Genomic DNA, 23444 nt, shown 5'->3' on the forward strand with positions numbered 1-23444 from the left:
GAGTGCAATGGAATCCTCGGATGGGGATCGGCACGGCACGTTCCCCGGCGTAGTTTAGTCTCATGCATATGGAGTCGAAACCCTGACTGAGGTTGCACTGGTGCTTATTTTCCACGGCTGACGGCTTGTTTCGGACATCCCATGTCATGCAGGGCTGTTTGCTGACAGTGGCCTTTTCTCTGAAAAACATGTACGACCGAAATTTGCAACTCGAGTCCAAGCGATCAATCGCTGTGGCCGACCTTCTATAGCCGTGATGCTCCATGGCTATTCGGAACCTATACTGGGGGAATGTTGTCGCGATCGTCCCTACGGTCGGGGCAGCGCTTGCGACACTCATCTATGCCCTGCGTCTGATTGCGTGCCGGATGTCTACGGTCGGGTGGCGGTTAGAGGAGTTGTTGATGGGTATTGGCCTGATTCTCTCGTACGGGGTCACGGCTTTTGTTATCTATAGTGAGTATAGCATACTCGCCGATTTCTCTTGCTCACTGCGTGTCCCTAGCCGCCTTCAATGGTGTAGGAGTTCCAGGGCATGAACTTCCGCAGGACGAACGTATTCGCCTGCAATTTGTAAGTCATGACTCGGCATCTGATAGCCGGACTTTTGCCAACCATATCTTCTAGGGCTCTTGGATGATCCAGAAGTTCTGGCCACCATCCATGGCATTTGTGAAAATATCCATCCTAGTCTTTCTCAAGCGACTACTAGGCACCGTGAAAGCGGTTCGTGTGGGAGTGATGTGTCTAATTGTCTTCACCATTATGTGGGCCTTTACGGAGCTCATGGGCAATATTTTCCAATGCCACCCAGTTCAGTACTACTATGACACCACGCTAAACGGTCGCTGTATGCCCGGACAGACCAAACTGTTCCAAACATCAGCTTGCTTGTCTTTAATAGAAGACGTGATCATTTTGCTTTTGCCAATGCCGGTGGTTTGGCGGCTACGAATCACCGTCCAACAGAAGGTCGGGCTGACAATCGTCTTCTCGCTGGGTGCATTGTACGTGCCCTCAAAATAAGTGTCAATAACCTATATGTGAGCTGACAATCTTAGGGTATGCATTTTCAGTTTGTTACGAGTGATGGAGTTCAACCACTTTCACACTAATGACCTTGCCTGTATGTCCTAAATCCTCCCCCCAGTTGCCTCGATTAATGCCTTCTAGCATCAAGCGCTAAAGAGTCCATTTGGACTGCCCTTGAACTTAATGTCGCTATTATTTGTGGCTGTCTTCCTCTGTTCAAACCCCTCGTGCACAGGTTTCTTGGAAAGGTCAAAGGCCAGTCGACCCGTTCGTTACGCACACCACGCTATCTCAACCGGCTCAGTCAAGACCCCGACGGATTCCATAAAATCAGCGATCCCCATGGTATAAGAGCAAGCAAGAACGTCGTGGTGTCTACAGACCCTAGTGGGAGACATAGTTCGGATGTTGAACTTCGTGGGATCAGAGTGCATACTGCGATCCAGCAGGATGTGGAGAGTCGGCCAAATACAAGTAGCTCAGACGCAGCAATCGAGACGACATGGCCTCGGTGATCTACATGGGATATGGCTTAGATTTTATTTGATATTGATAATGTAAGGCTACATAACCTAGTGCTTAGTGTCAAGTATTCTTCGTTCTACGTTTCAGGATTCGATGGCCGCTATGATCTGGGCAGCTGGTGCCTGAGGCACCAATCATTCTATGTGGTTGGGTAGAGGATGAGTCGAGTCTTCCCCATGAACTTTCCAGAATATCGTTCATTGATTCAGTACAAAGGTAAACATTCTTAATCTACCTGTCCCTGCTTTTCCGTCTTAAATTAATGAGATATTATTATCATGCTATTTTATACATATCTTCCTCCCGCTTAGTGTCTTATTCTATATCATGAAGTCTTCAACACTGATAATGACGGAAGTCCCTGATATTGAAGTGGTCATGAGAAATGGTTTTGTTGGCAAAATTAAGGAACATGCCCTGACTATGACGCTGGTTGATAACAAAAGAGGCAACGGTGAGGTTGGCTAGCTCTAAAGATAGCCATCTTTTTGGCGAACTATACAACCGCTTATTCACTGCGTTAGGAGATCCGTAATGTTAGGGTTTCTGTAAAAGTTTGGATTGTCATTCGAATGACCGCACACTATACCCTGACCCTGGTGCAGCCCACCAAGATTAAATACATACAGCTCTCGTATTTACAAAGATTCTCAAGTAAAATTCAACATGGGGTGTCTGGGGTTGTCGATCTCAGACTATTCTTCTTGCTCGCGTTCTGCTTTACTGTCCTGGCGTGTCTTGGGTTTCTTATTTGCTCCCTCCTCCTGACTTGCAGTGCGCTTCTTGCCAGCCTCTGTTGTATGGCCAACCTGATCTTCAGATTCCCCATTTTGTTGCTCCTCGTCGTCCTCGTCCTCTCCCTCTTGTTCCTCTTCGGTATCGTTTTCATCAACTTCCCCAGATGCGTCTGATCCAGATTCTTCACCTTCAGACTCCTGTTGATCCTCATCCCTACTTTCTTCCGCAGCCTGCTTCCTCTCCTTCTTTGCCTTACTGGTGTTAGAAACAAACTGCTTGCCTTTCTTAGACCCCTTCTGTTTCTTCTTCTCGGTCTCCTCCTTCTCCTTCTCACTCATCTTCTCCCATGCTTTTTTCGGCAAGTATCGCTTCCTCGTCCCATCCTCCTGTTTAGCCGTGCCAGATCCCTCTTTCGTCTGCCACTCTTCCTTGCCCCACTGTTCCAGACTCTTCTGAGCTTCATCTTGTCCCTCCTCCTTCGAAGTAGTATAATCCCCACCGCGCTTTTTGTATTCGGACGCCATAAACTGGGCCTGTATCGATATGTATGTAAATACACATTCTCCACACTGGAGAAAACAATACCAGAGCAGAGAGATAGAAGAAAAGAACCCACCTTCCTCGCAGACCATTGCCCAGGCTTTCCGCCCTTGTCACTCTGTTTGACTTCTTCTTTGATCTGTTCCCGCAGTTCGGGGTCGGTATATTTGTCATCGTTGGCGGGCATGTTGGGTGCGACGAGGGAAATCAATTGATTAGATTTTAATATATTGAATGGGGATAAGCCTTTGCCTTTCTTATATTCTAGGGCTAAGATTGGTATGATATGTCATAATTCGATCTCAGATCTGAGCGGTGACATCATAGGGTTCATGCATCATCATGATTTCAATTGAATTGAGTCTTCGGGTGATCGACATCTTGATTCCCTCCCGAAAGCTTAGATCTAGACTTTAAATACGTTTGATTGGGTTTACCGTGTTTCCTCCTTCTGCTTAAGATACAGTGGTGTTTTGATTGTTTGGCAGTGCCCAGTTACTGGTATTATGTAGATGCCATGAAAACATCGCCACCATGTCGATATAATACTCCTTATTAAAAGATATGTAAGCTCTCTTTCACGGAGGACTGTGGGCCACAGGATTGTAGAAAAGATAATGATTCAATAGAAATAAGTGGATAACTAAGAGTTTGGCAACCCTATTGCGATCAGGTGATGTAATACCCTCCATATCTGTAACACACCCGTAGGACAAATGTTGGTATGCTTTCTACGGAATCAGGCAGTGGTAGATAGCTTGCAGCATCTCACAGACCAATAGGTTTTATTTTAGTCATCTTAGTGAGCACTATGGCGTCTCTCATCCAAGCCATCACAATAGAGACTCGGTAACACCGGAATAAGAGAACAAGGGTATAGGAGGAGGAACCTCACCATCTGCGAAAGCGCGGAGGGGCCGATTTGAGGACACAGACCTGGGCAGATGTCAGGCATTCACGCATGCATTATGGTGTGACCGTGTAGTTCCCTGGTTTTCCAGGAAGCGATAATCCCATCCAGACTAGTTTAAGTAAATGTGCAATATATGGATCAGCAGAACATCTTCGGTGTATCCTGGATGGTGAAGTCTGTCCATTGAAGATATTTGGGTGCTTATTCCCGGATTCTCGGAGTGATTTAGCCTTGTATCATATATCCTCCCATGGGGAATTGCGGCATACGGCTTCACCTTACTTGAGTCATCATTATTAGCAAGGGAGTCTTACGATTATCAATATACAAAATAATGTGTCCTGCTTGAATATAATGAACGGAAATTCCATTAACTAGATGCCAGAACATTTCCCTTTTATGAGGGGATGTGAGTGTTGCGTCTCACACAGTGATTCGGTACTATGAAGAGAATACAGCTCCTCAATTCCTGATATTGTGTAACGAGCCACATCAGATGTATGAATGAAGGGTGGGGCATTCACTCCATGCGCATATAATAAGTTGGTCCATCCAGCGTCATAGAAGATTAATTCAAGCAAATTTACCTTTGCAAATAGTATACAATCTTCTTCCTGAGACTCTCGCATCTAAACGGTTCATAATCCCCCTTCAACATCCATCAGATCGATATCCGCTGGATCAAAATGACTCTCCGTCTAGTAAAACTATCAGACAAATTCTCCTGCTACACTAGAGGAGAGAACGAAGCAAGGTTCATATACCACGAGATATTCGAAGCCCACGGGTACGACAGAGTCGAGCTGCCCAAGGCGCCAATTATCGTTGACGTGGGAGCCAATATCGGGCTTTTCTCTCTGTACATGAAGGAGAAGTATCCACTTTCCAAGATCATCGCGTTCGAGCCGGCACCGGAAAACTTCGAGGCGTTGAACCGGAACCTGGCCTTCCATATGGTCTCCACCGTGGTGGCGTATCCATACGCGCTGGGCACACAGGCCTGTTCGGCGTCATTCACATACTTTCCGAACATGCCTGGGAACTCTACTATGAATATCGAAGAGAAGGAATGTCAGATCCGGCTCTTCAGGGAGAACTACGATGAGGCCTTCGGAGACGATATGTTCAAGGATGCTAAGCAGATCACGGTTCCGGTTAACCGACTTTCATATTTCCTGGATCGGTACCATAGCAACGTTGAGGCGATTGACCTTCTCAAAATTGATGTCGAGGGAACGGAGTTGGAGGTACTAGGTGGGATTGACGACGCGGATTGGAGCAAAGTGCGAAATATCGTGATGGAAGTGAGTGATCTGAAGGGGAGTCTCGACAAGGTGAAACAGTTGCTGGAAACTAAAGGATTCACGGTTAGCTATGTGGCCACGCAAGGGATTCCAGAGATGTTTAAGCTGTTCATTGTTACAGCGTCCCGTTGAGTAGTTTATAACATATGGGACATGCACCAGGTATTTTGTTTTATACTGATGACTTTATGACACATTTAGCATTCCTATCAAATCCCCACTACTAAAGACTAAGTATATATAAGCATAGGTTATCCCGTGGGGAATCATCCACAGCCAGGATAATAGGAATAAATAATTTAGGGTGAGGACTAGTGTAGGATAATACATCGTGGAGAATACTGCCGAGACGGCATACTGTTAAATTCTTGCTGTTAACCTTGTCTAATTGGGCGTTTGCTTGTCTAGTCAGAATGTAAAGCATTAGGTATAGAAATATATGCAATAATTGCATTTCTGGCAACTCACCTTGTAATATTAATATATTAATATCGAAGTATGAGGTATTTTCAGCTGAATCATTTGGCACAGCTGAGACGAGCTGCATCCTGGACATTGTCCTCTACTCTGATACCCTGGTGGCCAAAGCAAGGCACTAACGTACTCGGTGCTAGTGACTTGTGGAGTGCTGTACATAATACATTATATCCCTATTCCGTCCCTTGCAAGCAACCACCCCCTCAGTACTGCCTAATGGTCTCAATATCGCATGGTTCAGCTGTAAGGTTTCGTGCAACAGCTGTGCGTCTCTTCCCCATGGACCTCGGACATGACAAAAGCGATACCCCTGCTGGAATGAGATAGTCTGGTTAGCCAACATATATATGTTTATTCGAGAACACATTCCGAATTCTAGGCATCAGGGAGATAAGGTCCGCTCTTCAAGACACTCGATTTTGCGCTTTGACTTTTATTTTGAACAGTAAGTTTTACTGACGTGTTCTAACCTGAGAAAGTGGGATGCCTTAAGATTGTGGGTGGAACTGCCAGAACCACTGTAACAAAAGCCTCACCTCCAGTCTCAGGTCCAATTATATTTTGTATACAGCTGGCAAGCTTTGTAGAAGGAGGTGATGTACGACTAGGTATCCACAGGGATCAGCACGATCTTTTCGCATCCCACCTCAGTCAGGACGACTACGGTCCAGTCAATGCTTTCTCCTACTGTTTGTTGACTATGGATGTGAGTGCCACTGTGGGTGGGATAGCATTAGTCGGTCAGCGTTCGAAATGATAGAAATGAGTGTCTCGTTGCCTTGTTGTGCAGCACGGTCACAAACAAGGCCTCTTGTAGTATATAGAAGAGACTCTGAACTGTTCGTACCGGACTGAGAACAGGTGAACTAATGTTTGATGATCTATGTGTATTTATTCAAATAAGTAGGTAGACGGATGATGCCTATGGAAAACCCAACGAATAGATTCCAATATCCCCGTTCAACAGCTGAGTTGTCTGTGCACCAGACAAACAGGCTCATTCATGGATGAATACGGAACGGAGTACACAAGATCTTAGTCAAAACAAGCTGGGGTAAAAAACGGGGGAAGTAAAAGGAAAAAAGAAGGGACGGGCCGGGATCGAACCGGCGACCTTAAGATTGTTGCAATATTTGGCTGACGAATCAGATCATTGCAATCTTGCGCGCTACCACTGTGCCACCGCCCCATTAGATATTATTCCGCTCAATACTTTGTATTTATAAATGGAAGCAGCAACAATCTCTCGATTAGTATTACTCCATCAATCCTTTAACACCTCGCCATCAAACTGTCTAGGATATAAAATAAGGCCAACAGCTATGTCTAAGATCTGGATAAGTAGTAAGATTCAGTCTAGGAATGGCTGAAATCCCAGGGTAGATTTTGGATGATTTATGCAGTCCTTGCCTTTACTCTGATCTGACAGGGTAAAGGACGCATTGGCCCCTTCATGACCTTCCTTCTTGTTGTCTTGACAATTCCATAGGGTGAAGACTATGCTGGAGCCTTAATATCGTAAATAGCTTTAGACGATAAGACTCTTACAAAATACTGTGTCAAAGCTTTCGACTGCATGTAATTGTTCTCTCCAGGTTAGGGTTCAATACGTCAGCACCGTTAAATATATATTTAGATTACGAGCGTTCATAGATACTGATTCTACGAATATATTTCACAGCGAGGAGAACAGACACAACCACTGCACTTATTTCTAAAGGTCGACAAAAATACTGGATAAAGACATAAGTGTTTTAATTATCGCTAACCCACACTCACCTGACTGGTGTTATTCAGCTCTACAATTTCATTGGCCATCAGCAACTCGGAACACAGTTGCGCTGCTGTTAGATTATTCGGGAATCGACTCATTTCTGTCAACAAAGATGTCCACAATGGAAAATCATGACCACATATCATTTTCATACTGCATCAATGATACACTCACTATCCAGTCACATAATCCTCCGTCCCCGATACCCAAAAGTGGGCTCATCCGACGAGCTACCTCTGTAGGACAGGATCAGTCGCTGTCTCCTACAGAGTTATGTCTCCAGAACCCGCCACTGCCAGGCTCCGATGGTAACAACTTCGTTTCCATCAAGTTAATCGAGGAACTAAATGTCGGCTATGAAAAGAGGGCCCAGATATTTGTTGTCAGATGCATGAATAGCTCCAATTCTTGTCCACCAACCGACCAGGACATGGTCGCTAAGATTTACGACCCATTTTATCATGACTTTGATGAAGACTCTTTCCTCGGAGCTGACTATGACTACACGCATGAATGCGCTGCTTACACGCATCTATCAGACCTCCAGGGCTCGGTCATTCCCAGATTTTTCGGGTCCTACACCTTGAAAAACAAGGATCGGTAAACACTTTCGCCTGGTCCGATTGATTTTAGTCGAGTGGATTAATGGTCTGTCAATGGACAGACTAGATCCGGAAAATTTTTCAAAGGAGGAGCGTCAGGATATCATGAAACAAATAGTTGACGGAGAGTCTTCTCTCTACACGAAAAACGTCTGCCACGAAGATCTACGTCCACAGAATGTTGTGGTTCGACGAAGCGACTCACAGACATTGCGAATAGTTATCATCGATCTGGGAAAATCGGTTATTGGTAGATCCCGCAACCCCTCAAACAGCAGGGACGAGAGCCGATATCTGCCTGGTGTCGCAATTAGCCCTCTACTCAGATGGAACGTCCATTATGACCGTCATGCTTACTTTCGCAAATGGATTGACTGGCCATGGCAAGAGTGGCTTGAGGTTCAATACAAGGAGGACGAGGTTACGATTACAAAGGAACAGCGAGAACTATGGCAAATCTATGACTGGATGCTGGAGGTAGAGCCTCCTCCCCCTTTTTAATGCCGTGAGAGGCGGCCAAAGATCTCTTATAGTTTAGCTGGAGCAGTAAAGCCATTATTTAGTAGGGTTTCAAATGGGGTTATAATTCCAACAGCGTCATTAAGGCTTAATTAGATTCTCGTACTTTGGTTAAAGCTCATATTTACATCTTTTTCGCGGCTCTTTTACTTCAAGCAGGATCAGTCCTTAGGGTCCTACGCTTCTGGGCCGTTAGAACTAGTATTTTCGATACATCATCCGTAGCATGAACGTCGACTGAACCACCTCACAAATACCGTAGGAAGTGACTCATAATGACAGCCCGCATCTATATACCCCAAGACCTCAATAAGTAAAACATGAACCACCTATCCATATGAAACCCTGCAAGCCCTACCTCCCCTTCCTAACGATGCCAAAATGGCGGCCGATATACCGTCTGAGCATCTCGAGGAGACAGACCTCTCACTCTTGCAAGAAAAGCCTGCAATCACTATCGTACAGAAGCTGGCATAGTGGCCAGAAGTCTTCTAGACCACTTTCAAAACAGAGAGCTAGTCACAGTGCTTACATATCAGTGGAAACTGGCCCATACCTTGAATTCAAGCTATGTCTGCCTTAATGTTTTGAATGGTGACTCTGAGATGAAGCTTGCATGGCTTACACTGGATAGCTGTGTCAGACAGGTGTTGTTGAATGCATTGTGACTACTTGGGCTTATACCCGTAGAAAGGTATCTAATAAGACCATCCTGGGTTGATATACTGAAATGTGCTGACATTCATATAGGATGTAATCCAGGCGGTGGATGGGAGAGCTGGCTCGTGACTGCCAGCAAGGTAAAGTCCAGATCATGGGAGCTGGTGACAATATCATGGACTTCACTTTGGCCTTCCCCTGAGAATATTGCAATTTCAGTGATAAAGCATGAAATTATTCACCGCACATCTTATATGTTGATGCTATTGTACACTGAACCAAATAAAGACAATCCCACTAGCGAATATGGCACACTGAGTCATGCCTAGATAGACAACAGACCTTCACACTATCCTGAGGTACATTATGTACTGCCAATATTCACCTGACCGCTCAGAATCTCCTGACATAAATCACAATTATACAAATGGCCATGACTAACCTAACAGGTTCTTGTCTAGACTTCACCCCTCCTCCACATCTCAAGCCAAGTATCTATTTTGTGCTTGGCCTCGTGAAAGGAATCCATGGCCTCTCTGAGTGAGTCTGACACCGTCTGCCACTTCTCTCCACAGTCACGCACGGTATCCTGGAAGTCTTCCGCCAGGATATTGTTTAGAGCCATGTTCGACGCGATCGAGAGATTTGCTGCCATTGTTTCAGCCGGAACTGCTGCAGCTGCTGGCTCGGGGGCGGTAGCCTGGCCTCTCTTACCTTCAGCACTGGTTCCCATGCGCTGGGCAGGTCTACGCCCGCGTCTGGGTCGCCTAGGTGGGGATTCCGGTTCCTCTACAGCGTTGCCCTCATCGACTACGGCTTGGATCTCCTCAGGCTGCTTTCGAGGTCTACCCCTTGGCTTTGGAGGGATTCTACCAACCCGGGTAGCTCCTGGTTGGCTCTTGGGCCTAAGACCTGCTCTTTTTGAGGACTCCTCTCCTGGATCGTCATGCGCAGGATCATCTTGTGAAGTTTCTCCACTTTCCTTTGGTTGAAGAGGTCTTTGTGTTTCTTGTTGAAAGGCATCTGATGACATACAAAGTTAAGTGGCGCTTTGAGAACAGGATAATGGGACCAATTATACACAACTTACCATCTCTTGGGTTGACGACGGGCTTGCGGTGTGTACATCGAATCTTGGATTTTCTACAAGAGCCACATGCCGGCTCCATTTTGACCTTCTTGGCCGGATTTGCCGGTGTATTGTTTGCTTGCTAGGGTACATATTAGCGTGAATGGGCTACATTGTGAGGAGCTGGGAACACTGCAAACCTCGTGCGAAGAAGAAGAACCTTGACTCTGTCCAGAAGTTGAAGCCACGGGGTCAATACTCTCCACACTCTGATCATGCTCAATATCCAAAATCGGTTCTTCGACACCCAAAGCCGACGCTTTACGCTTAAGACGATTGCCATCATTCAAAGCGCTGCCCGACGGAGCTGCTGGCATCGGCGCAATTGCACTGGTCCCCATTCCAACCTGGGAGGGGCCACAGCCCACCAGGACACTTCCAGGGTCAGGAACGAGAACGGGTTCGTCAAGATCAACGGCTTCCCTCCCCTGTCCGGAATGGATGTCATCTCCCTGGGAACCATCAGAATGGGTAGCCGGGATCGGGGTATTGGGCTCAGTCGGTGATCCAGCTTGGGAATCGAACGATGCAACTGGCGCATCCCTCGCGGTACACTGTTCGCACAGCTCGATCTCGTCAGGAACGTCTTCGGCGCGCGGAGCGCCGCAGTTCTTGCAAGGCCTGGCCATTCTCACAGGATCTATTAGGAACGGCACTTTGAATAGCCCTGTTCAAACAGAGCGGCGCAATATATGTATCAAATCGACAGGAAAGGTCGAAAGAGAACTAGAATTCGAGAGGTTCGTAGGCGTTGTGCCTCTGCGTCGGGTCTTCTGTTCGCGTTTCCGATGGAGATAATGCCCCCTTTTGTTAAATCTCTTGGAAGAATGATGAAGGATCTAAAACGGATGAGAGGATGACGACGTATGGGAAACGAGGAGAAGCTCTGGACGCAGTGAGCGTGAATGAAAAAAGTGGGGGTAGGACTATTATGGAAAGGGCATAATAGGGCTGCTGGAAAAGGACGGACGACAGCGCGCTTTAAAGCTTGGAAGAGCCACATCGGCTGACTCTCTGCATCGAACACAACGCCTTCCATATACTTACGTCTTTATCTCCCTTTGTTGTATGGGGGGTGGCTGGCCGGAATAAACGACATCCTCATTGATGTTTGGATCTGTCCTAGAGTGTTATGAACAATGCGCCATTGCTCAAGCCTCATTGTCCCCAGACAAAGCAATTCATTCGCATCCTGCACTCACCCTTCTCCACTCTGTCTACTGTTCCAACCTGAGAGAGTCATATTTTAGGTTCTAACATCGCACGATTGTTCTATCATTGTCCCCGTTGTATGCAAGTTCTTAATGGCGTACAAAGCATATTAAAGCATTTGCAGGAAAACCAAGCCAGCGCAACATACATACTCACAACACTCATGGCCATAGTTCTGTTTCCACCCACTCTCCCTGCCCCTCGGTATTGTTCTCAGGAACAAAGGTCCATCTCACGCGCCGCACATTCTGAAGGTCCGACAGGTCAAGACGCTCGATCTCACTTGGACGAATAACAACCACCCGAAAGTTCGCACGCGCAACGGAGTCCTGAAGATCATCTATCTTCTGACCCAATTTCAAGGCTGGGTCCACAGGCTCCTGGGATCGCGGCTGACCAGGGGAGGGATTTTTGAACGAACCTGAACCGATCAGCCAACGCCTTACCCTCTATTCCATGGAAAAAGAAGGGACAAACAAACCTCTCATGACAGGCGAATGATTCGCAAAATACGTCGTTACCTGTCTCTCCCAGCTCCATCCACTCACATCCGCATCGTTTCCTGTTACGTTCATGCCCGTCTGAATCTCCTTCCTCGCCGCCGCCTCATGCGCTCCACCCTTCGGGTCCCCAATCACAAACGCCTCCCCCTTCACCCGCCACTGGTTCCCAGCATCCGCCAACCAGAAAAGACCCTCCACGACGTTCCCAGAAGAATCAAGCTGGCCGACCTTCTCCATCCGAATATCAGTCGTGAGCGAGATCATATCGCTCTCATACACGGCGGGGTTCTGACCAATGCCCTGGCTGTTTAACGCCTCAACCGCCTGGTCATGGAGCTGCGGGCTCGGCCAGAAACCACGAAACTCACAGATCCGCGAGCGCGGCACGGGTCTGTGTTGAGAGTCGTGGTCGACGGTCGAGAGAGTAAACGAAGTGGAGGAGTTTTGAGTCAGATGAGACTGGAAGAGAGAGCGCCATGGGGCTTGAGGGGCCATTGTTGATGTGGATGTCGATCCAAATCGGACAAGCCTTTGTGATTGCTGGAGGTGGGATGCTAAGGAGGAGATTCTCCTGCTGCAGGTTCGCGAAGCCAGTTTGACTGTGACGTGGGGTTGAGATAATTGGATCCTTCGTACTGGTCTGTCTGAAGCTACCGATGTGTCGATGATTGGCTAATATTGGACGAGGCAAATAGACCTCAGTGTTAAGAGCTACGGTCCCTAGGGTTGTATTTCAATGTGAGGTAGCTGAATAGTACCAGTGAAGATTGGTAGTGAATCACTGTTGACATGACGTCGGCACGTGCTGGTTATCTTATCTGATCAATGGCATCCCACCAACTGGACAATCCATCATGATATTGGGCCTTGAGCACCGAACATCACATCTCATGCGCGCCATTCGGGTCATGCCACTGCTAGGCATCTTATGTAATTTGGTAGCTGTGTATACCTTGATCTAAGTTGTATGTAATACATCAACAGCTAGTTTGCAGTTTGCGCCAAGTCACTCCATACCATCGACACAGGTGGGACAACAAATGCAAAAGCAAAGAACCAGAAGAGCCTTCAATTCCACTAAATATAAGTATTCCACAAACACCGCCACGGCCGAATGAAAGCTTTTCTGTATTGAGCTGAAGATCGAACGAAAAATGAAGCCTGGACGTGAAAGATATCACATCTTTCATGCAAAAGAAGACCCAGAACAAGCTCTGCACCAAATTCATCACAATAAGAACAAGAAAAAAAGATACGCCCGTTTCGGGATATATTATGTCTGCATTTGATCCGGGTCCTCGGCCGCATCGAGCGCGCCACCGGGTATCCGTCCTTCGTTCAATTCCTTTTCCAGTCTCGCGATCTCTTGTAAGCTCCTTGCTTCGCGGATCATCTTCTCGACACGTTTTCTCTCGGCCTCGGTGAGTTGGACCCTGACGGCCTTGTCGGCCGGTGCCCGGTCGGCTAGGCTTCCGGATGGGACGTCGAATGTGCGGGACTTGATGCCCATGATCTTGGAGGCTAGTGCCGATGGTTCCTCGGCGGTTCCGAAGAGTTCCTGGGCCTTTTCACGCTCGGCATCCTTTATCTTCTGGTAATCCAGGAAGCGCACGCTGGGGATCCTCCAGATGACCCAGTACCGGTAGTGCTGTGAAGATCAGTAAGCGCACCCATTCTGAGATTAAACAGCTAGGTAAAACCCATATATGCAGCAATTCCGAACCGAAACAGAGGAATGGAGCGTATAGAATGCTTACCTCTTTCCGGGTGATAGGGTTCTCCAACAACACCAAATGGGTCAACTTTGTCAGGTTGCGCAGAGGATCCAAGTCGGCGAGCTCGGTCATATGGTTCGATGTTAATACAAGGTTGGCCAGGTTCGGCACGGAGGTTGCTAGCGTGGGCTGGATGTGCTTGACTCGATTCCGGGCGAGGAGAAGGGTGTGGAGGCGGGGAAAGAACGGGAAATTCCCAAGGGTGGAGATATCGTTATCTGTGAAATCGATTGCATCTTGATCCTGCCAGAAGAATGAGCCTCAAACGACCGGGGGGAAGATGGGAAGCAGAATGCCATACCTTGGCAATACCCAAGTTCTCGATCGCGGGTATTTTGTGCCCTATACGACTCAAAAGAGAAACGATATCAATCCAGCTCTGCAAAAGTGTAGTATCTGTCCTTTTCAGACCGATGTGTAGAACGCACCTCGGAGATCTAATTCGCGATCCTTGAGCGGGTTGATGTACGACAGGGAATTTTGGATAAGCTCGACGGTCAATCGCATTGCGGCGGTGTGTGTCTATGAGTCGTTCTATCGGGTATCATGCAATTATAGGAAGGACGGGGCACGATTAATATAGAAATTCAAGGTCGGACAGATAACCCCCACAGGACAGTAAATTGACAGTGTAAAGAGCAAAGTATGTGGAGAGCAGCCAGAGCTTCTTTGCGCATCCCAAATTATCAAAGCGGTACCGCAAAGGATTTTGCCAGGGCGGTGAGCCGACGAATCAGCACTCATACACGTGATCGCATAGTACAGAGGATGGTCGATTGACGACTAATATTGCTCAGTATTTACGAAAAAGAAAAGGGGGCAAGCAAGTCACTATTTGAAACTTCAATTAAAATTCATAATATTTGGTATAAATCGCCGGAACTGGTCCAGGCTAGGTGGCATAAGTCTATTGATACATGCAGCGTCATTAAAACGTATAAATCGCCAAGTCAGATCCAATGAACGACTTCGGGAGAAAAGCAAGGATAAACGGGACAAGAAAGCAAGCAGCAGCTATGTACTTCGGAGCAACAGCGCTCCTTGCAAATATCACACGGAGAAGTAATGAAGATCGCGCCATAATGCAGACTTTCGGTACGGAAGCCATGTCAAGAAAGCGGTTCTCACCTGACAAGTCGTACCAACACAAAAACCGAAACTCCTTGAGATAATGCTAATAGAAAGGGACATCAAGAGTTTTAATGTGAATAGCGTCATACCACAGCATCAATCAACATGCGACAGCGGTGTCAGGATGGGTGATCTATGAGGGTGAGATCTCGAGGGACTGCCTGCCCTGGAGCGTCGGCCGTTTGACGTAGGACCCAGTGCTATAGGCGCGAGATGGTCCCGACTCTCAGTCCTCACCACTAGCCCTGCGCGATCCATGGCGTTGATACCGGAGCCAGCGGTGATTCCGAGTCCAATGGTCCCGGAGGAAGAGTTGTCCAGCCCAAATTTAAGACTGGGCGTGGGGCTGCCCCAGCTTGATGCTCGCTTAGGCGGCAGGAAGCTTGCGGATTCAGTATCAGACAGGCGGGTTACATCCAGCGAACTCCGTCCGGAGACAATCCCACCCAGGTCGAACTCGTTTGCACCATCTTCAAGAACACGCTCATAAGAGGGGCTCCTGGGGCCAAAGAATGGCAGTTTCCCACCAAAGAACTTGCGCTTCTTCGGGTAACTGGGGTGGGACGGCCCTCCGAAGAGGTTACTAATCTTGTGGAACATTCGCGAGCGGCGACTTCGACCGCAAAGGAAGAAAACTATCATGATCATGATAAGGAGGAATAGCACAAGTCCTGGGACTCTGCGGGACGATCTCGCGTTAAGAAGAGCGTCATGCCAATTCGCGCCATGAAGACCCTCAGGATTGGGCAGCAACTCAGTGCTAGGATATTGGAAGTCGTTGGGGATCCCGGCGACATTGCTACCAAACCCAACAGGTAGGGTCTTCTCTTCTATCTCCACAGGGACCTGGGAGGATGCGTACAGAACCATCTTGCCTAGGGTCCAGCTAACTTCGGTAGAGTCGATTTTGTTGACTGCCTGGAAGGGATCGAGGTAACCTTTCTCTTCCGCGTGTGTAATGACCTCCTTTGTGCCATTGTGACCCGAACCCGTTGTGTCCTCCAACCCCACACGTGGAACTCCGATGCCATTGTGCAGAACATTGATGATCCAGGAAGCCTTGAAGCAAACCTCAGAAGCCTTCTCATGGTTGAGTTTCTTCCATTTATGATCGTCTATACCCTTGGCGATAGTTTCCCAGTCCTGCGAGCAAAAAGACTCCACACGCTGCTGATAGGTGTTGAAATCGTATGCCTTATCCTTATGGCCCATTTCGAAAACGTCATGCGTTGTATGCCAATACTCGCTAATGCCGATGAAATGGTTGACATCAAAATCTATGGCGGGAGCGTGAATACCGTGGAGAAGACAGGGCGGATCCAAACAGGGTGCATCCTTATCTAGTAACGGGTACGTTTGCCGCATGCACTCGTCGAACTTTCCGGTGCCCACAAGGTGCATGTTGCCATCTTGTTCCGATGTGAAGGGCTTCCCATCAATTGTAGTCCGAAGGCCGCTGGGAAGACAAGGGTCAGGGAGTTGCTTGGTGCTATCCACCACGCTTGCTGCTTGCATGGACTCAAGATAGCGTCGCCGTGCCTCGTGGACGCCGAACTCAAGCCACGAGGTGACAAAAACTCTATGCTCTTGCGTTGACCCATCCACGTTGCGGAGGCGCAGCAGAGTCAAGTCATTGGCGTGCTTCTGTGTCTCTGTCGAGTTAGGAGCAAATGCGATTTGCGCCGATGCTCCTCCCATGTCCAAGAAGCCATAAGTATGATGGTCTTTACCATGGTCGTGTCGTTCAGGTGCATTGAAACTACCCAGAAGGTAGTTGGCGGCGATCCATCCATACAGACCTTCCGTCACTCCAGGAATGACTTGGATGTGGACGTCACAATCGGGCAACAAGAAGTCAGAGTTGGCACGCGCATAGGAGCAAATCTGATCCAGGAGAAGGTTTCGTTGCACATCGTCTAATAGTCGCATACCGGCAGTAGCAAGAAGGAAGATCGGGGTATCCTTGATCGCATCAGGGGGCACGATTGTCTGAGCGTGTTCCAGAAGTTCTGCAAGATGTTGCGATCCAACCTCCTCGGGTCTGTTGGCAAATGAAGACACTCCTACAAGAGCAAGGTAGTCAGAATGCGTTTCGCTTTGTTGTATCCTGCGACGCTGAGTCTTTACCTGGATGTATCTTCTTGGTCCACTCTGACTTCGTTTTAATTTCCGGCAAAGATTGCAGATCTTTCGAATCTGCCCCTTTGCGCGCAACAGCGTTGTTCAACCATCGATAAACGTAAACCCTCGTCCCCTATCATGGGTGTTAGAGGCGCGAAAAAGGTACTCGTTGATATGTGGTGACTTACAGACGATCCTGCGTCAAGGACAACTCCATAGTGCCCTAATTGTCACCCTATGGTCAGCGTCCGGCGAACATGGTGGCAAGCGGGGATCAAGAATATTACATTTGCCCATTGCAACTGATAATTAGGTATTATTATAATAGTGATTCTCCAACAAGCATGACAGTCGAAAGGCAAGCTCGATTAGCGAATGGAAGGGGAGCGGTACAGGTCAGTCAATGGCGAGCCTCGAGGGGTACCGTAGTTTTTCTTTGTTTGAAACTGGGGGGAGATAAAGGCCGGGGTCAGGTAAGCGGCGAGAAGGGGGCTAACGAAGACGAGGAGATAAGGAGGTCGATTATCAGAACGAACTAAACGAATGGCCTTGCTGACGGACAGCAAGATGAAAAGTGACGCGGACCAAACCACGAAAAAGAGGAAAGAACTCAGACTTGTTCCCGGTTCCTCTGAGGAAGGTTGGAGGGACAAGAGAGGTAAAGGAAGGACGGAAAAAAAAAGCCAAGAGAGTCACATTGGATGAAATGGTGGTAACGATAAGACGGGAACGGATGGCGACAGGACGCGACGCTGCCGATCTCCGGTCCTCAGGCCCGCCGCTTTCCTACTTGGGTAACGGTCGGAACCAGCCTTTTGAACTACTTTGGGAGGAGGCTGAACGATTCCATTCAATCATGGGCCTCGATGTCAGAAATTGACTTCGTTGGCAGAAGACGAGCCAAAAAAAGAAAGGAAATGAATTGTTCTGGTCTGCATATTACTGTGAATGGCTCCTCTCGAACGTTACTCTCTCGGTTGGACAACAAACACGACCAAAGGGGACCGGTGGGTATTAATTAAACCTCGTAATTTCGGATTAATTAAAGGTTTGAATCCATAGAGTCCATCGACAGGGTCTGCAGGACACTTCAAGGGACTAAAATAAATCCCTGTCGCCTTGACGTAAGCTTCGGCCCTGTTATGCGGGAGGGCGGCGTCCGCCCTTCTGATTGGTGGATTCGCCAACTGGTCAGAAGCCAAGCATGAAGCATTCGTCATCACCTCTCGTGAATTTCGTGAGTTTCGTGGATTTTCTGGCCCTTTCTCCCCTCCATGACGTTCGAGATCGGGAATGCTGTTCAACATGGAGCACCAACCGTTTGACCTACGAGTGATCATCCCGTCGGCGACCGACCCCATAAACAATGGAGAAGAATTCCATTGACGATCGAGTCCCTTGGGAAGACCAATCCGGATTCCCCAGATCGCCAAGGTGTGGAGTCTTCGGACCCTGTTACTGGGATGTACATATGTACGTATACAAATGGCGCTCGTGCATTGGTAGTGTTGAGGAGTACGTACTACTTTCTTACCTGTCACATTGTTTATTCCCAGAACTGACCAAAAATTTTTAGATCATGTAAACAGTTGAATCATAACCCTAACTATTGTGACAAGATCCATAAACGACCGCTAGACTCCCGATTTCTTCTGTGTCTGCTCGTCTTTTGACTCAGATGGCTCTTTAGACACCCCCATCATCATCGGACTGCTCATGCCATGTGCCATCGACCAGTCTCCGATCTGTTCGTCAAAGAACTGTGCCCGGTCGAGACCCATCATCTCCGATGCCTCATCCACCCGTAGACGCATCCCAGGGATGTACTTGAGAATGAAGAGCAAGATGTAGGACACAGTAAAGGAATATCCGGCGATAGCACAGATCTCAGCAAGTTGCCGGCCTACCTGGATTCCGTTGCCATCGATCGCTCCGCCAGTAAGACTGGCCCCATCCAGGGCTGAAATGGATTCACTCGCGAAAAGTCCGGTCAAGAAGGCACCGACCATGCCCCCAACCCCATGAAGCTTGAAGACATCCATGCCCTCGTCAATCCTGAGCCAGTCATTAATGTTCTGTAGTGATGAACAGACGATGCCGGTAATGAACCCAATGCAAGCCGCGAGCCAAAGAGAAACACAGCCGGCAGCTGGTGTGATCCCCACGAGACCGGCAATGGCGCCTTCACAAGCCCCAACCACGGAAAATCTACCCTTGTGTTTGATCATGTCGACCAGGACCCATCCCAGGATCCCCGTGCATCCTGCCGTATTGGTGTTGAAGACGGCCACCATGGCACGCATACTGGCGTTAAGACTCGATCCACCCTATACTCACAGTTAGATAGACAGTGAAGGAAAGGGAACGGTTAGGCAAGACATACGTTGAACCCGAGCCATCCTGTCCAGATGAGAACTGTTCCCAGAAATACTAACGTCGTGTTGTGGGGTTTGCGCGGCGAGGCTTCTCCATGGTGCAACCGCTTTCCCAGAACCAACGCATATGCTAAAGCGGCACAACCCGAAGCTATATGGACGGGACCACCTCCAGCGAAGTCGATAGCCTCAAACTTATAAAGCCAACCGTTGCTGCTCCATGTCCACCTGGCTAGAGGGCAATAGACGATCGTGGCCCAGAAGAAGCTGAAGATCAGAGAAGGCAAGATGTTACCTCGTTCAAAGGCACCTCCCGCAAGTATCATTACCTGCCGGTCTCAGTAATTTAGACCATTTGTGATGGAATTGTATCATACCGTGCAAGCACAGAAAAGAAGCTGGAAGAGGCAGAAGACGATCTCGGGAAGCACGGCGGAACCGGGAGAGGGTGCCACCATGACATTCATCAGTCCAAAATTCTGCAGTGTGCCGATGAATGGTCCGCCATTTCTGGAATAAGCTAGAGAATAACCCCAGAATAACCATTGAAATGTGACACTACAATCTGTTGAGTATCTGCACTGACACATCATGCTACCACCCACAGAACTTACACCGCAAGGATCATAAAGCCTTGGAAAAGGAGGGCCAATGCGGACTTCCGTCGGGTTAATCCACTGTAGAGGAAGGCGATCCCGGGCAGAATTAAGAAGACGATAAAAGTGCAGGCGGTAATGTAAATATAATTGTACTCCAATCCTGCATATTGTGCATTGACGTCGACTTTGGTTGGATCGCCCCCTTCGGGCATAGAAGCATTGTACACCGGCTGTTAGCCGTACACGGTCACCATTAGCTTGGTGCTGCTATCGTAGAGGTCCTCCATCAGGGTAGAGAAGGACAGACATACCGCAGCCATGACGAGTAGACGCGCTCTCTATTCGGGGAGAAGCTCAGATGACGACAACAATATATTATAGCATTCGCTCTTGTGTCTCGAACGATCGATCTTGGGAAGCAAGCGAAATGCTGGAGAATCTGTCGGCCTGCATCGCAATTTATCCTCACCTTCTCCCTTGATCTGCAACATCTCTTGGCCGTACTCAGATTACCGTAGGATCGGGTACGACGTTTGTTTTGAGCTTCTCGTGTCCTTATCTGCTCGAGCCAAGACTCTTGTACTTAAACTGGCTCCATTCATGATGAAATATAATCCAGTAATGGGCACTGTGAAATGGGCCGCTCGTTATCGGGGGGGCAATCGCTCAAGCATATCCTCCATCGCCGATAAGATACGGTCCAATGATTGATGGCTATTGGCTTTGCCTCATCACCCCAGGATCTGGCAACCCGGCGAGGGATAGGGTGCGTTTTCCAGTTAACTGTCTTGGGAAGTCAAATGCGCGAACCACGATGATTATTGGTGAGAGATAACCTGCTCCCGCGGCTGAGGTCCTTTGCAAAGCTAATCTTATCGGCTTCCAATAGATCTTCTGGTTGCTATACGCAGGCTTCGATCATCTTGCAGATGGCGGGTCCCTTGATAAGGATGAAGAGAAACGCCACAAGTCTGGCTGGCATAGACTATGCAGAAAACCTGTCGACTTCACTAAGCAGCATGGATGACGGATCGTTAGTTCAATATGTTGTGAAGATTCTACTTGTGGTTAGCCCCTCTTCAAGGCTGATTAAGCCCCTAGGGCTCCTTCGTCAAGAGACCTTTTGAATCCCGCCGCCAACTACCGACATCCACCTTAGTCTCAGAATTTTCCCCACAATTTACTCCCCGCATAGGAGTCCGGGGAAGTGCTCATGCATACAAAGGAGAACCCCGACTTCTCCACTTCGCCTATAAGAAGATCGGCTGTCATTAACTGAGCAATTTGCCGTCACGGCTTAGCCCGCCATGCCCGTGCCCCGATTGGTCCGGGCCCTGCCTTATATCTCGGCTACCTTGCTTGTTTTGTTCGATTGAGGCATCGCGAAGCTTAGATCTAGGTATCTTTAGACTCTATTGGATGAGTCTTTGCTCTGAGTCGACACGACTAATTACCATGGTGGGTCATTGATCGGTCTTGGAGAGTTGCGTACTGCCGTTGCAGTCGAAATACCGATCCTACCACCAAGCCTGAAGTACAGCGGCAAATTCCCACATCGATACCTTCAACATGTCCCGTGAACCTGTACCGTTTCCAAAAGACTACCCCAGGAGTGCACTTTGCGGTATTCCCATTCGGTTGAGAGCTCAGGCTCGATGACCCATTAAGGAAAGATGTGCGAAAATCCGGGAAGGGGATGCCGATAGAAAGTGGGACTAGGAACTTTCAGCTGAAGGCACAACAAACCAAAGTTTGTGCCTATATATCCCGACAGAGTTTTCACTGGACTTTTCGTACTGTCCATAGGATTGCCGAATTGCCTTCACCCCAGGCCGTCACAAAATGTGGCACACAAATAAAGTCAGCCTTCTTAACCTCTTCACCCTTCTACTAGGGGCTGTGGAGTCCTCTGCTCAATCGTCCACTCAATGGCCTCAGCAAACCTTTAAGAGCACACCACTTGAAGCACCATACCTCAACGTCACCAAGAATGGCCAAACAGAACTGGGCTACCTATTCTTCTCCCCAACAAACAGTAACTGGAGCTATCCAACCATCTACCAAGATGACGGACAGCTCGTCTGGCGAGGTCCATTGGTCAACACCTCAGCCGAACAGCCGCAAATGCTAAACGGCGAGCCCGTCCTTGCCTACTGGAACGGTGCCAACATCAAAGGCTTCGGCTTCGGCGCCATCAGCATCCTAAACAGCTCCTATGACGAAATCTATAAAGTCACCCTCCCAGGTACAGAGGAGAAGTTCGTCACCGCTGATTCCTTGACATACCCCTCCTACATCGACATCCACGAAAGCCAAATCACAGACCAGGGGACGATCCTCGTGACAGCTGTCAATGTTACACAGATGGACCTCTCATCCATCGGCGGCCCCAAGGACGGCTGGGTGCAAGACGGTCTATTCTACGAGATCGACATCAAGACCAACGATGTTCTTTTCCGCTGGAGTACCGTCGAGCACCTCTCCGAGGTCCCTCTTTCCAACAACGAACTCCCACTGCAGGGCAAGGGGACGAACCAGACCACCCCCTACGAATACCCACATCTGAACTCCGTAGCCAAATACGGTGATTCATACCTGATCTCCTCCCGATTTATGTGCAGTTTCTTCTTCATCGACAAGAATGGCAACGTAACCTGGCAGTTGCACGTAAGTTAACCGCCCTACCTTGGGTATAGACAAACTCCAACCCAAAACACAAACTAACAAATACCCCAGGGCCAAAAAGGCGGAGACTTCACCCTAACCCCAGGCACCAGCTTCTGCTACCAACACGACCCACGCTTCGAAAGTCAAACAGAAGACAAAATCACCATCCACTTCCACAACAACGAAAACTCGGATTTCACATCTGAAACCGTTATGACAACGGGCATGACCATCGAGCTAGCATGAAGACCAAGATCGTAACCCTCGTCGACAAGATCTGGGACGCTGAGCAGCCCGTCTACGCCGAGTCCCAGGGTAGCTATCAGAACCTGACTAACGGACACGTGCTGATGCAGCATGGCGCGGTTCCGAAGCTGGAAGAATTTGACGAGAACGGTGCGTTGGTGATGAGGGCCTGGTTTGGTTATCACGGCGGCACGAAGACGTACAGAGGGTACCGGTTCCCGTGGGTTGGTAAGCCCAGGACGAAGCCGGATGTGGCTGCTTGTGCTGAAAAGGGGAAGGTGGTGGTTTATGTTAGTTGGAATGGGGCGACGGATGTGCAGGAGTGGAAGGTGTTGGGAGGATCAGAGGAAGGGCAGATGAAGAAGGTTACGGTGGTGCCTAGGAATGGGTTTGAGACGAGAATTGCTGTGGATGAGGTGGTGGAGAAGGTTGTTGTTGAGGCTGTTGGTGGAGTGGGAGCTGGGAAGAGATCGGAGGTCGTTACTGTTGGGCAGAGTTGTTGAGTGCTTATAAATGCCTTATTGGCATACTCTGTAACCGCAATCTAAGTAATTTAGAGGCTGATACTGTACTTCAGATAGATTTAACTCTTGTTAACAAAT

The 23444-nt window shown here is 48.4% G+C and overlaps 10 protein-coding genes and 1 non-coding gene across 11 annotated transcripts; 4 read left to right on the forward strand and 7 right to left on the reverse strand.

Annotated features, from left to right (window-relative positions):
* Positions 1-91: 91 nt before the first annotated feature.
* Positions 92-1547, forward strand: BDV37DRAFT_296171 (uncharacterized protein; the record flags this gene model as incomplete). Its single annotated transcript, XM_032090062.1, has 5 exons — positions 92-456; positions 506-573; positions 628-1007; positions 1062-1126; positions 1174-1547. The coding sequence occupies exons 1-5, from the start codon at positions 264-266 to the stop codon at positions 1545-1547; spliced, it is 1080 nt and encodes a 359-aa protein (XP_031938860.1). The 5' UTR covers positions 92-263.
* A 588-nt stretch (positions 1548-2135) lies between these two features.
* Positions 2136-3071, reverse strand: BDV37DRAFT_177910 (uncharacterized protein). Its single transcript, XM_032079441.1, has 2 exons — positions 2912-3071; positions 2136-2828 (listed from the first exon to the last, which is right to left on the reverse strand). Exons 1-2 carry the CDS (start codon positions 3020-3022, stop codon positions 2253-2255), a joined length of 687 nt encoding a protein of 228 aa, XP_031938861.1. The 5' UTR covers positions 3023-3071; the 3' UTR covers positions 2136-2252.
* A 1363-nt stretch (positions 3072-4434) lies between these two features.
* Positions 4435-5184, forward strand: BDV37DRAFT_273554 (S-adenosyl-L-methionine-dependent methyltransferase; the record flags this gene model as incomplete). Its single annotated transcript, XM_032085080.1, has 1 exon — positions 4435-5184. The coding sequence occupies one exon, from the start codon at positions 4435-4437 to the stop codon at positions 5182-5184; it is 750 nt and encodes a 249-aa protein (XP_031938862.1).
* Positions 5185-6615: 1431 nt separating this feature from the next.
* Positions 6616-6718, reverse strand: BDV37DRAFT_t163. The gene has a single exon. It is a non-coding gene; the product is annotated as a tRNA-Cys (tRNA).
* Positions 6719-7424: 706 nt separating this feature from the next.
* BDV37DRAFT_273555 (uncharacterized protein) lies at positions 7425-8406 on the forward strand (the record flags this gene model as incomplete). Its single annotated transcript, XM_032085081.1, has 2 exons — positions 7425-7903; positions 7968-8406. The coding sequence occupies 2 exons, from the start codon at positions 7425-7427 to the stop codon at positions 8404-8406; spliced, it is 918 nt and encodes a 305-aa protein (XP_031938863.1).
* A 1135-nt stretch (positions 8407-9541) lies between these two features.
* On the reverse strand, positions 9542-10842 carry BDV37DRAFT_285566 (uncharacterized protein; the record flags this gene model as incomplete). Its single annotated transcript, XM_032087758.1, has 3 exons — positions 9542-10107; positions 10175-10295; positions 10354-10842. 3 exons carry the CDS (start codon positions 10840-10842, stop codon positions 9542-9544), a joined length of 1176 nt encoding a protein of 391 aa, XP_031938864.1.
* Positions 10843-11466: 624 nt separating this feature from the next.
* On the reverse strand, positions 11467-12649 carry BDV37DRAFT_254558 (uncharacterized protein). The gene is made up of 2 exons (XM_032082648.1): positions 11907-12649; positions 11467-11846 (listed from the first exon to the last, which is right to left on the reverse strand). Exons 1-2 carry the CDS (start codon positions 12421-12423, stop codon positions 11587-11589), a joined length of 777 nt encoding a protein of 258 aa, XP_031938865.1. The 5' UTR covers positions 12424-12649; the 3' UTR covers positions 11467-11586.
* A 155-nt stretch (positions 12650-12804) lies between these two features.
* Positions 12805-14368, reverse strand: lea1 (U2 snRNP complex subunit LEA1). Its single transcript, XM_032082649.1, has 4 exons — positions 14132-14368; positions 14005-14045; positions 13686-13946; positions 12805-13576 (listed from the first exon to the last, which is right to left on the reverse strand). Exons 1-4 carry the CDS (start codon positions 14208-14210, stop codon positions 13202-13204), a joined length of 756 nt encoding a protein of 251 aa, XP_031938866.1. The 5' UTR covers positions 14211-14368; the 3' UTR covers positions 12805-13201.
* A 481-nt stretch (positions 14369-14849) lies between these two features.
* On the reverse strand, positions 14850-17456 carry BDV37DRAFT_177941 (putative nucleoside diphosphatase (Ynd1)). The gene is made up of 4 exons (XM_032079442.1): positions 17243-17456; positions 17144-17178; positions 16962-17088; positions 14850-16897 (listed from the first exon to the last, which is right to left on the reverse strand). Exons 1-4 carry the CDS (start codon positions 17250-17252, stop codon positions 14931-14933), a joined length of 2139 nt encoding a protein of 712 aa, XP_031938867.1. The 5' UTR covers positions 17253-17456; the 3' UTR covers positions 14850-14930.
* Positions 17457-18251: 795 nt separating this feature from the next.
* Positions 18252-20948, reverse strand: BDV37DRAFT_254570 (ammonium transporter). Its single transcript, XM_032082650.1, has 6 exons — positions 20241-20948; positions 19945-20159; positions 19708-19888; positions 19339-19659; positions 18575-19282; positions 18252-18428 (listed from the first exon to the last, which is right to left on the reverse strand). The coding sequence occupies exons 1-5, from the start codon at positions 20247-20249 to the stop codon at positions 18590-18592; spliced, it is 1419 nt and encodes a 472-aa protein (XP_031938868.1). The 5' UTR covers positions 20250-20948; the 3' UTR covers positions 18252-18428; positions 18575-18589.
* Positions 20949-21771: 823 nt separating this feature from the next.
* Positions 21772-23345, forward strand: BDV37DRAFT_285571 (arylsulfotransferase family protein; the record flags this gene model as incomplete). Its single annotated transcript, XM_032087759.1, has 3 exons — positions 21772-22596; positions 22666-22806; positions 22872-23345. 3 exons carry the CDS (start codon positions 21772-21774, stop codon positions 23343-23345), a joined length of 1440 nt encoding a protein of 479 aa, XP_031938869.1.
* Positions 23346-23444: the final 99 nt, after the last annotated feature.

The sequence above is a fragment of the Aspergillus pseudonomiae genome (genome assembly GCF_009193645.1).
Source record: "Aspergillus pseudonomiae strain CBS 119388 unplaced genomic scaffold BDV37scaffold_62, whole genome shotgun sequence".
Classification (NCBI taxonomy): Eukaryota; Fungi; Ascomycota; class Eurotiomycetes; order Eurotiales; family Aspergillaceae; genus Aspergillus; species Aspergillus pseudonomiae.

Excerpts from the sequence above, each read along its gene's own strand:
- BDV37DRAFT_177910 (XM_032079441.1), bottom strand. The coding sequence starts at position 3,022 with ATGCCCGCCAACGATGACAAATATACCGACCCCGAACTGCGGGAACAG. Across the intron at positions 2,829-2,911 it reads GGCAATGGTCTGCGAGGAAG|GCCCAGTTTATGGCGTCCGA; the intron begins GTGGGTTCTTTT and ends ATATCGATACAG.
- BDV37DRAFT_254558 (XM_032082648.1), bottom strand. The coding sequence starts at position 12,423 with ATGGCCCCTCAAGCCCCATGGCGCTCTCTCTTCCAGTCTCATCTGACT. Across the intron at positions 11,847-11,906 it reads TCATTCGCCTGTCATGAGAG|GTTCGTTCAAAAATCCCTCC; the intron begins GTTTGTTTGTCC and ends TGATCGGTTCAG.
- lea1 (XM_032082649.1), bottom strand. The coding sequence starts at position 14,210 with ATGCGATTGACCGTCGAGCTTATCCAAAATTCCCTGTCGTACATCAAC. Across the intron at positions 13,947-14,004 it reads AGAACTTGGGTATTGCCAAG|GATCAAGATGCAATCGATTT; the intron begins GTATGGCATTCT and ends TTCTTCTGGCAG. Across the intron at positions 13,577-13,685 it reads ACCCTATCACCCGGAAAGAG|CACTACCGGTACTGGGTCAT; the intron begins GTAAGCATTCTA and ends TGATCTTCACAG.
- BDV37DRAFT_177941 (XM_032079442.1), bottom strand. Across the intron at positions 17,089-17,143 it reads TCCTTGACGCAGGATCGTCT|GGGACGAGGGTTTACGTTTA; the intron begins GTAAGTCACCAC and ends CACCCATGATAG. Across the intron at positions 16,898-16,961 it reads GACCAAGAAGATACATCCAG|GAGTGTCTTCATTTGCCAAC; the intron begins GTAAAGACTCAG and ends TTGCTCTTGTAG.
- BDV37DRAFT_254570 (XM_032082650.1), bottom strand. Across the intron at positions 19,889-19,944 it reads GGCTTTATGATCCTTGCGGT|TGTCACATTTCAATGGTTAT; the intron begins GTAAGTTCTGTG and ends AACAGATTGTAG. Across the intron at positions 19,660-19,707 it reads TTCTTTTCTGTGCTTGCACG|GTAATGATACTTGCGGGAGG; the intron begins GTATGATACAAT and ends TGAGACCGGCAG.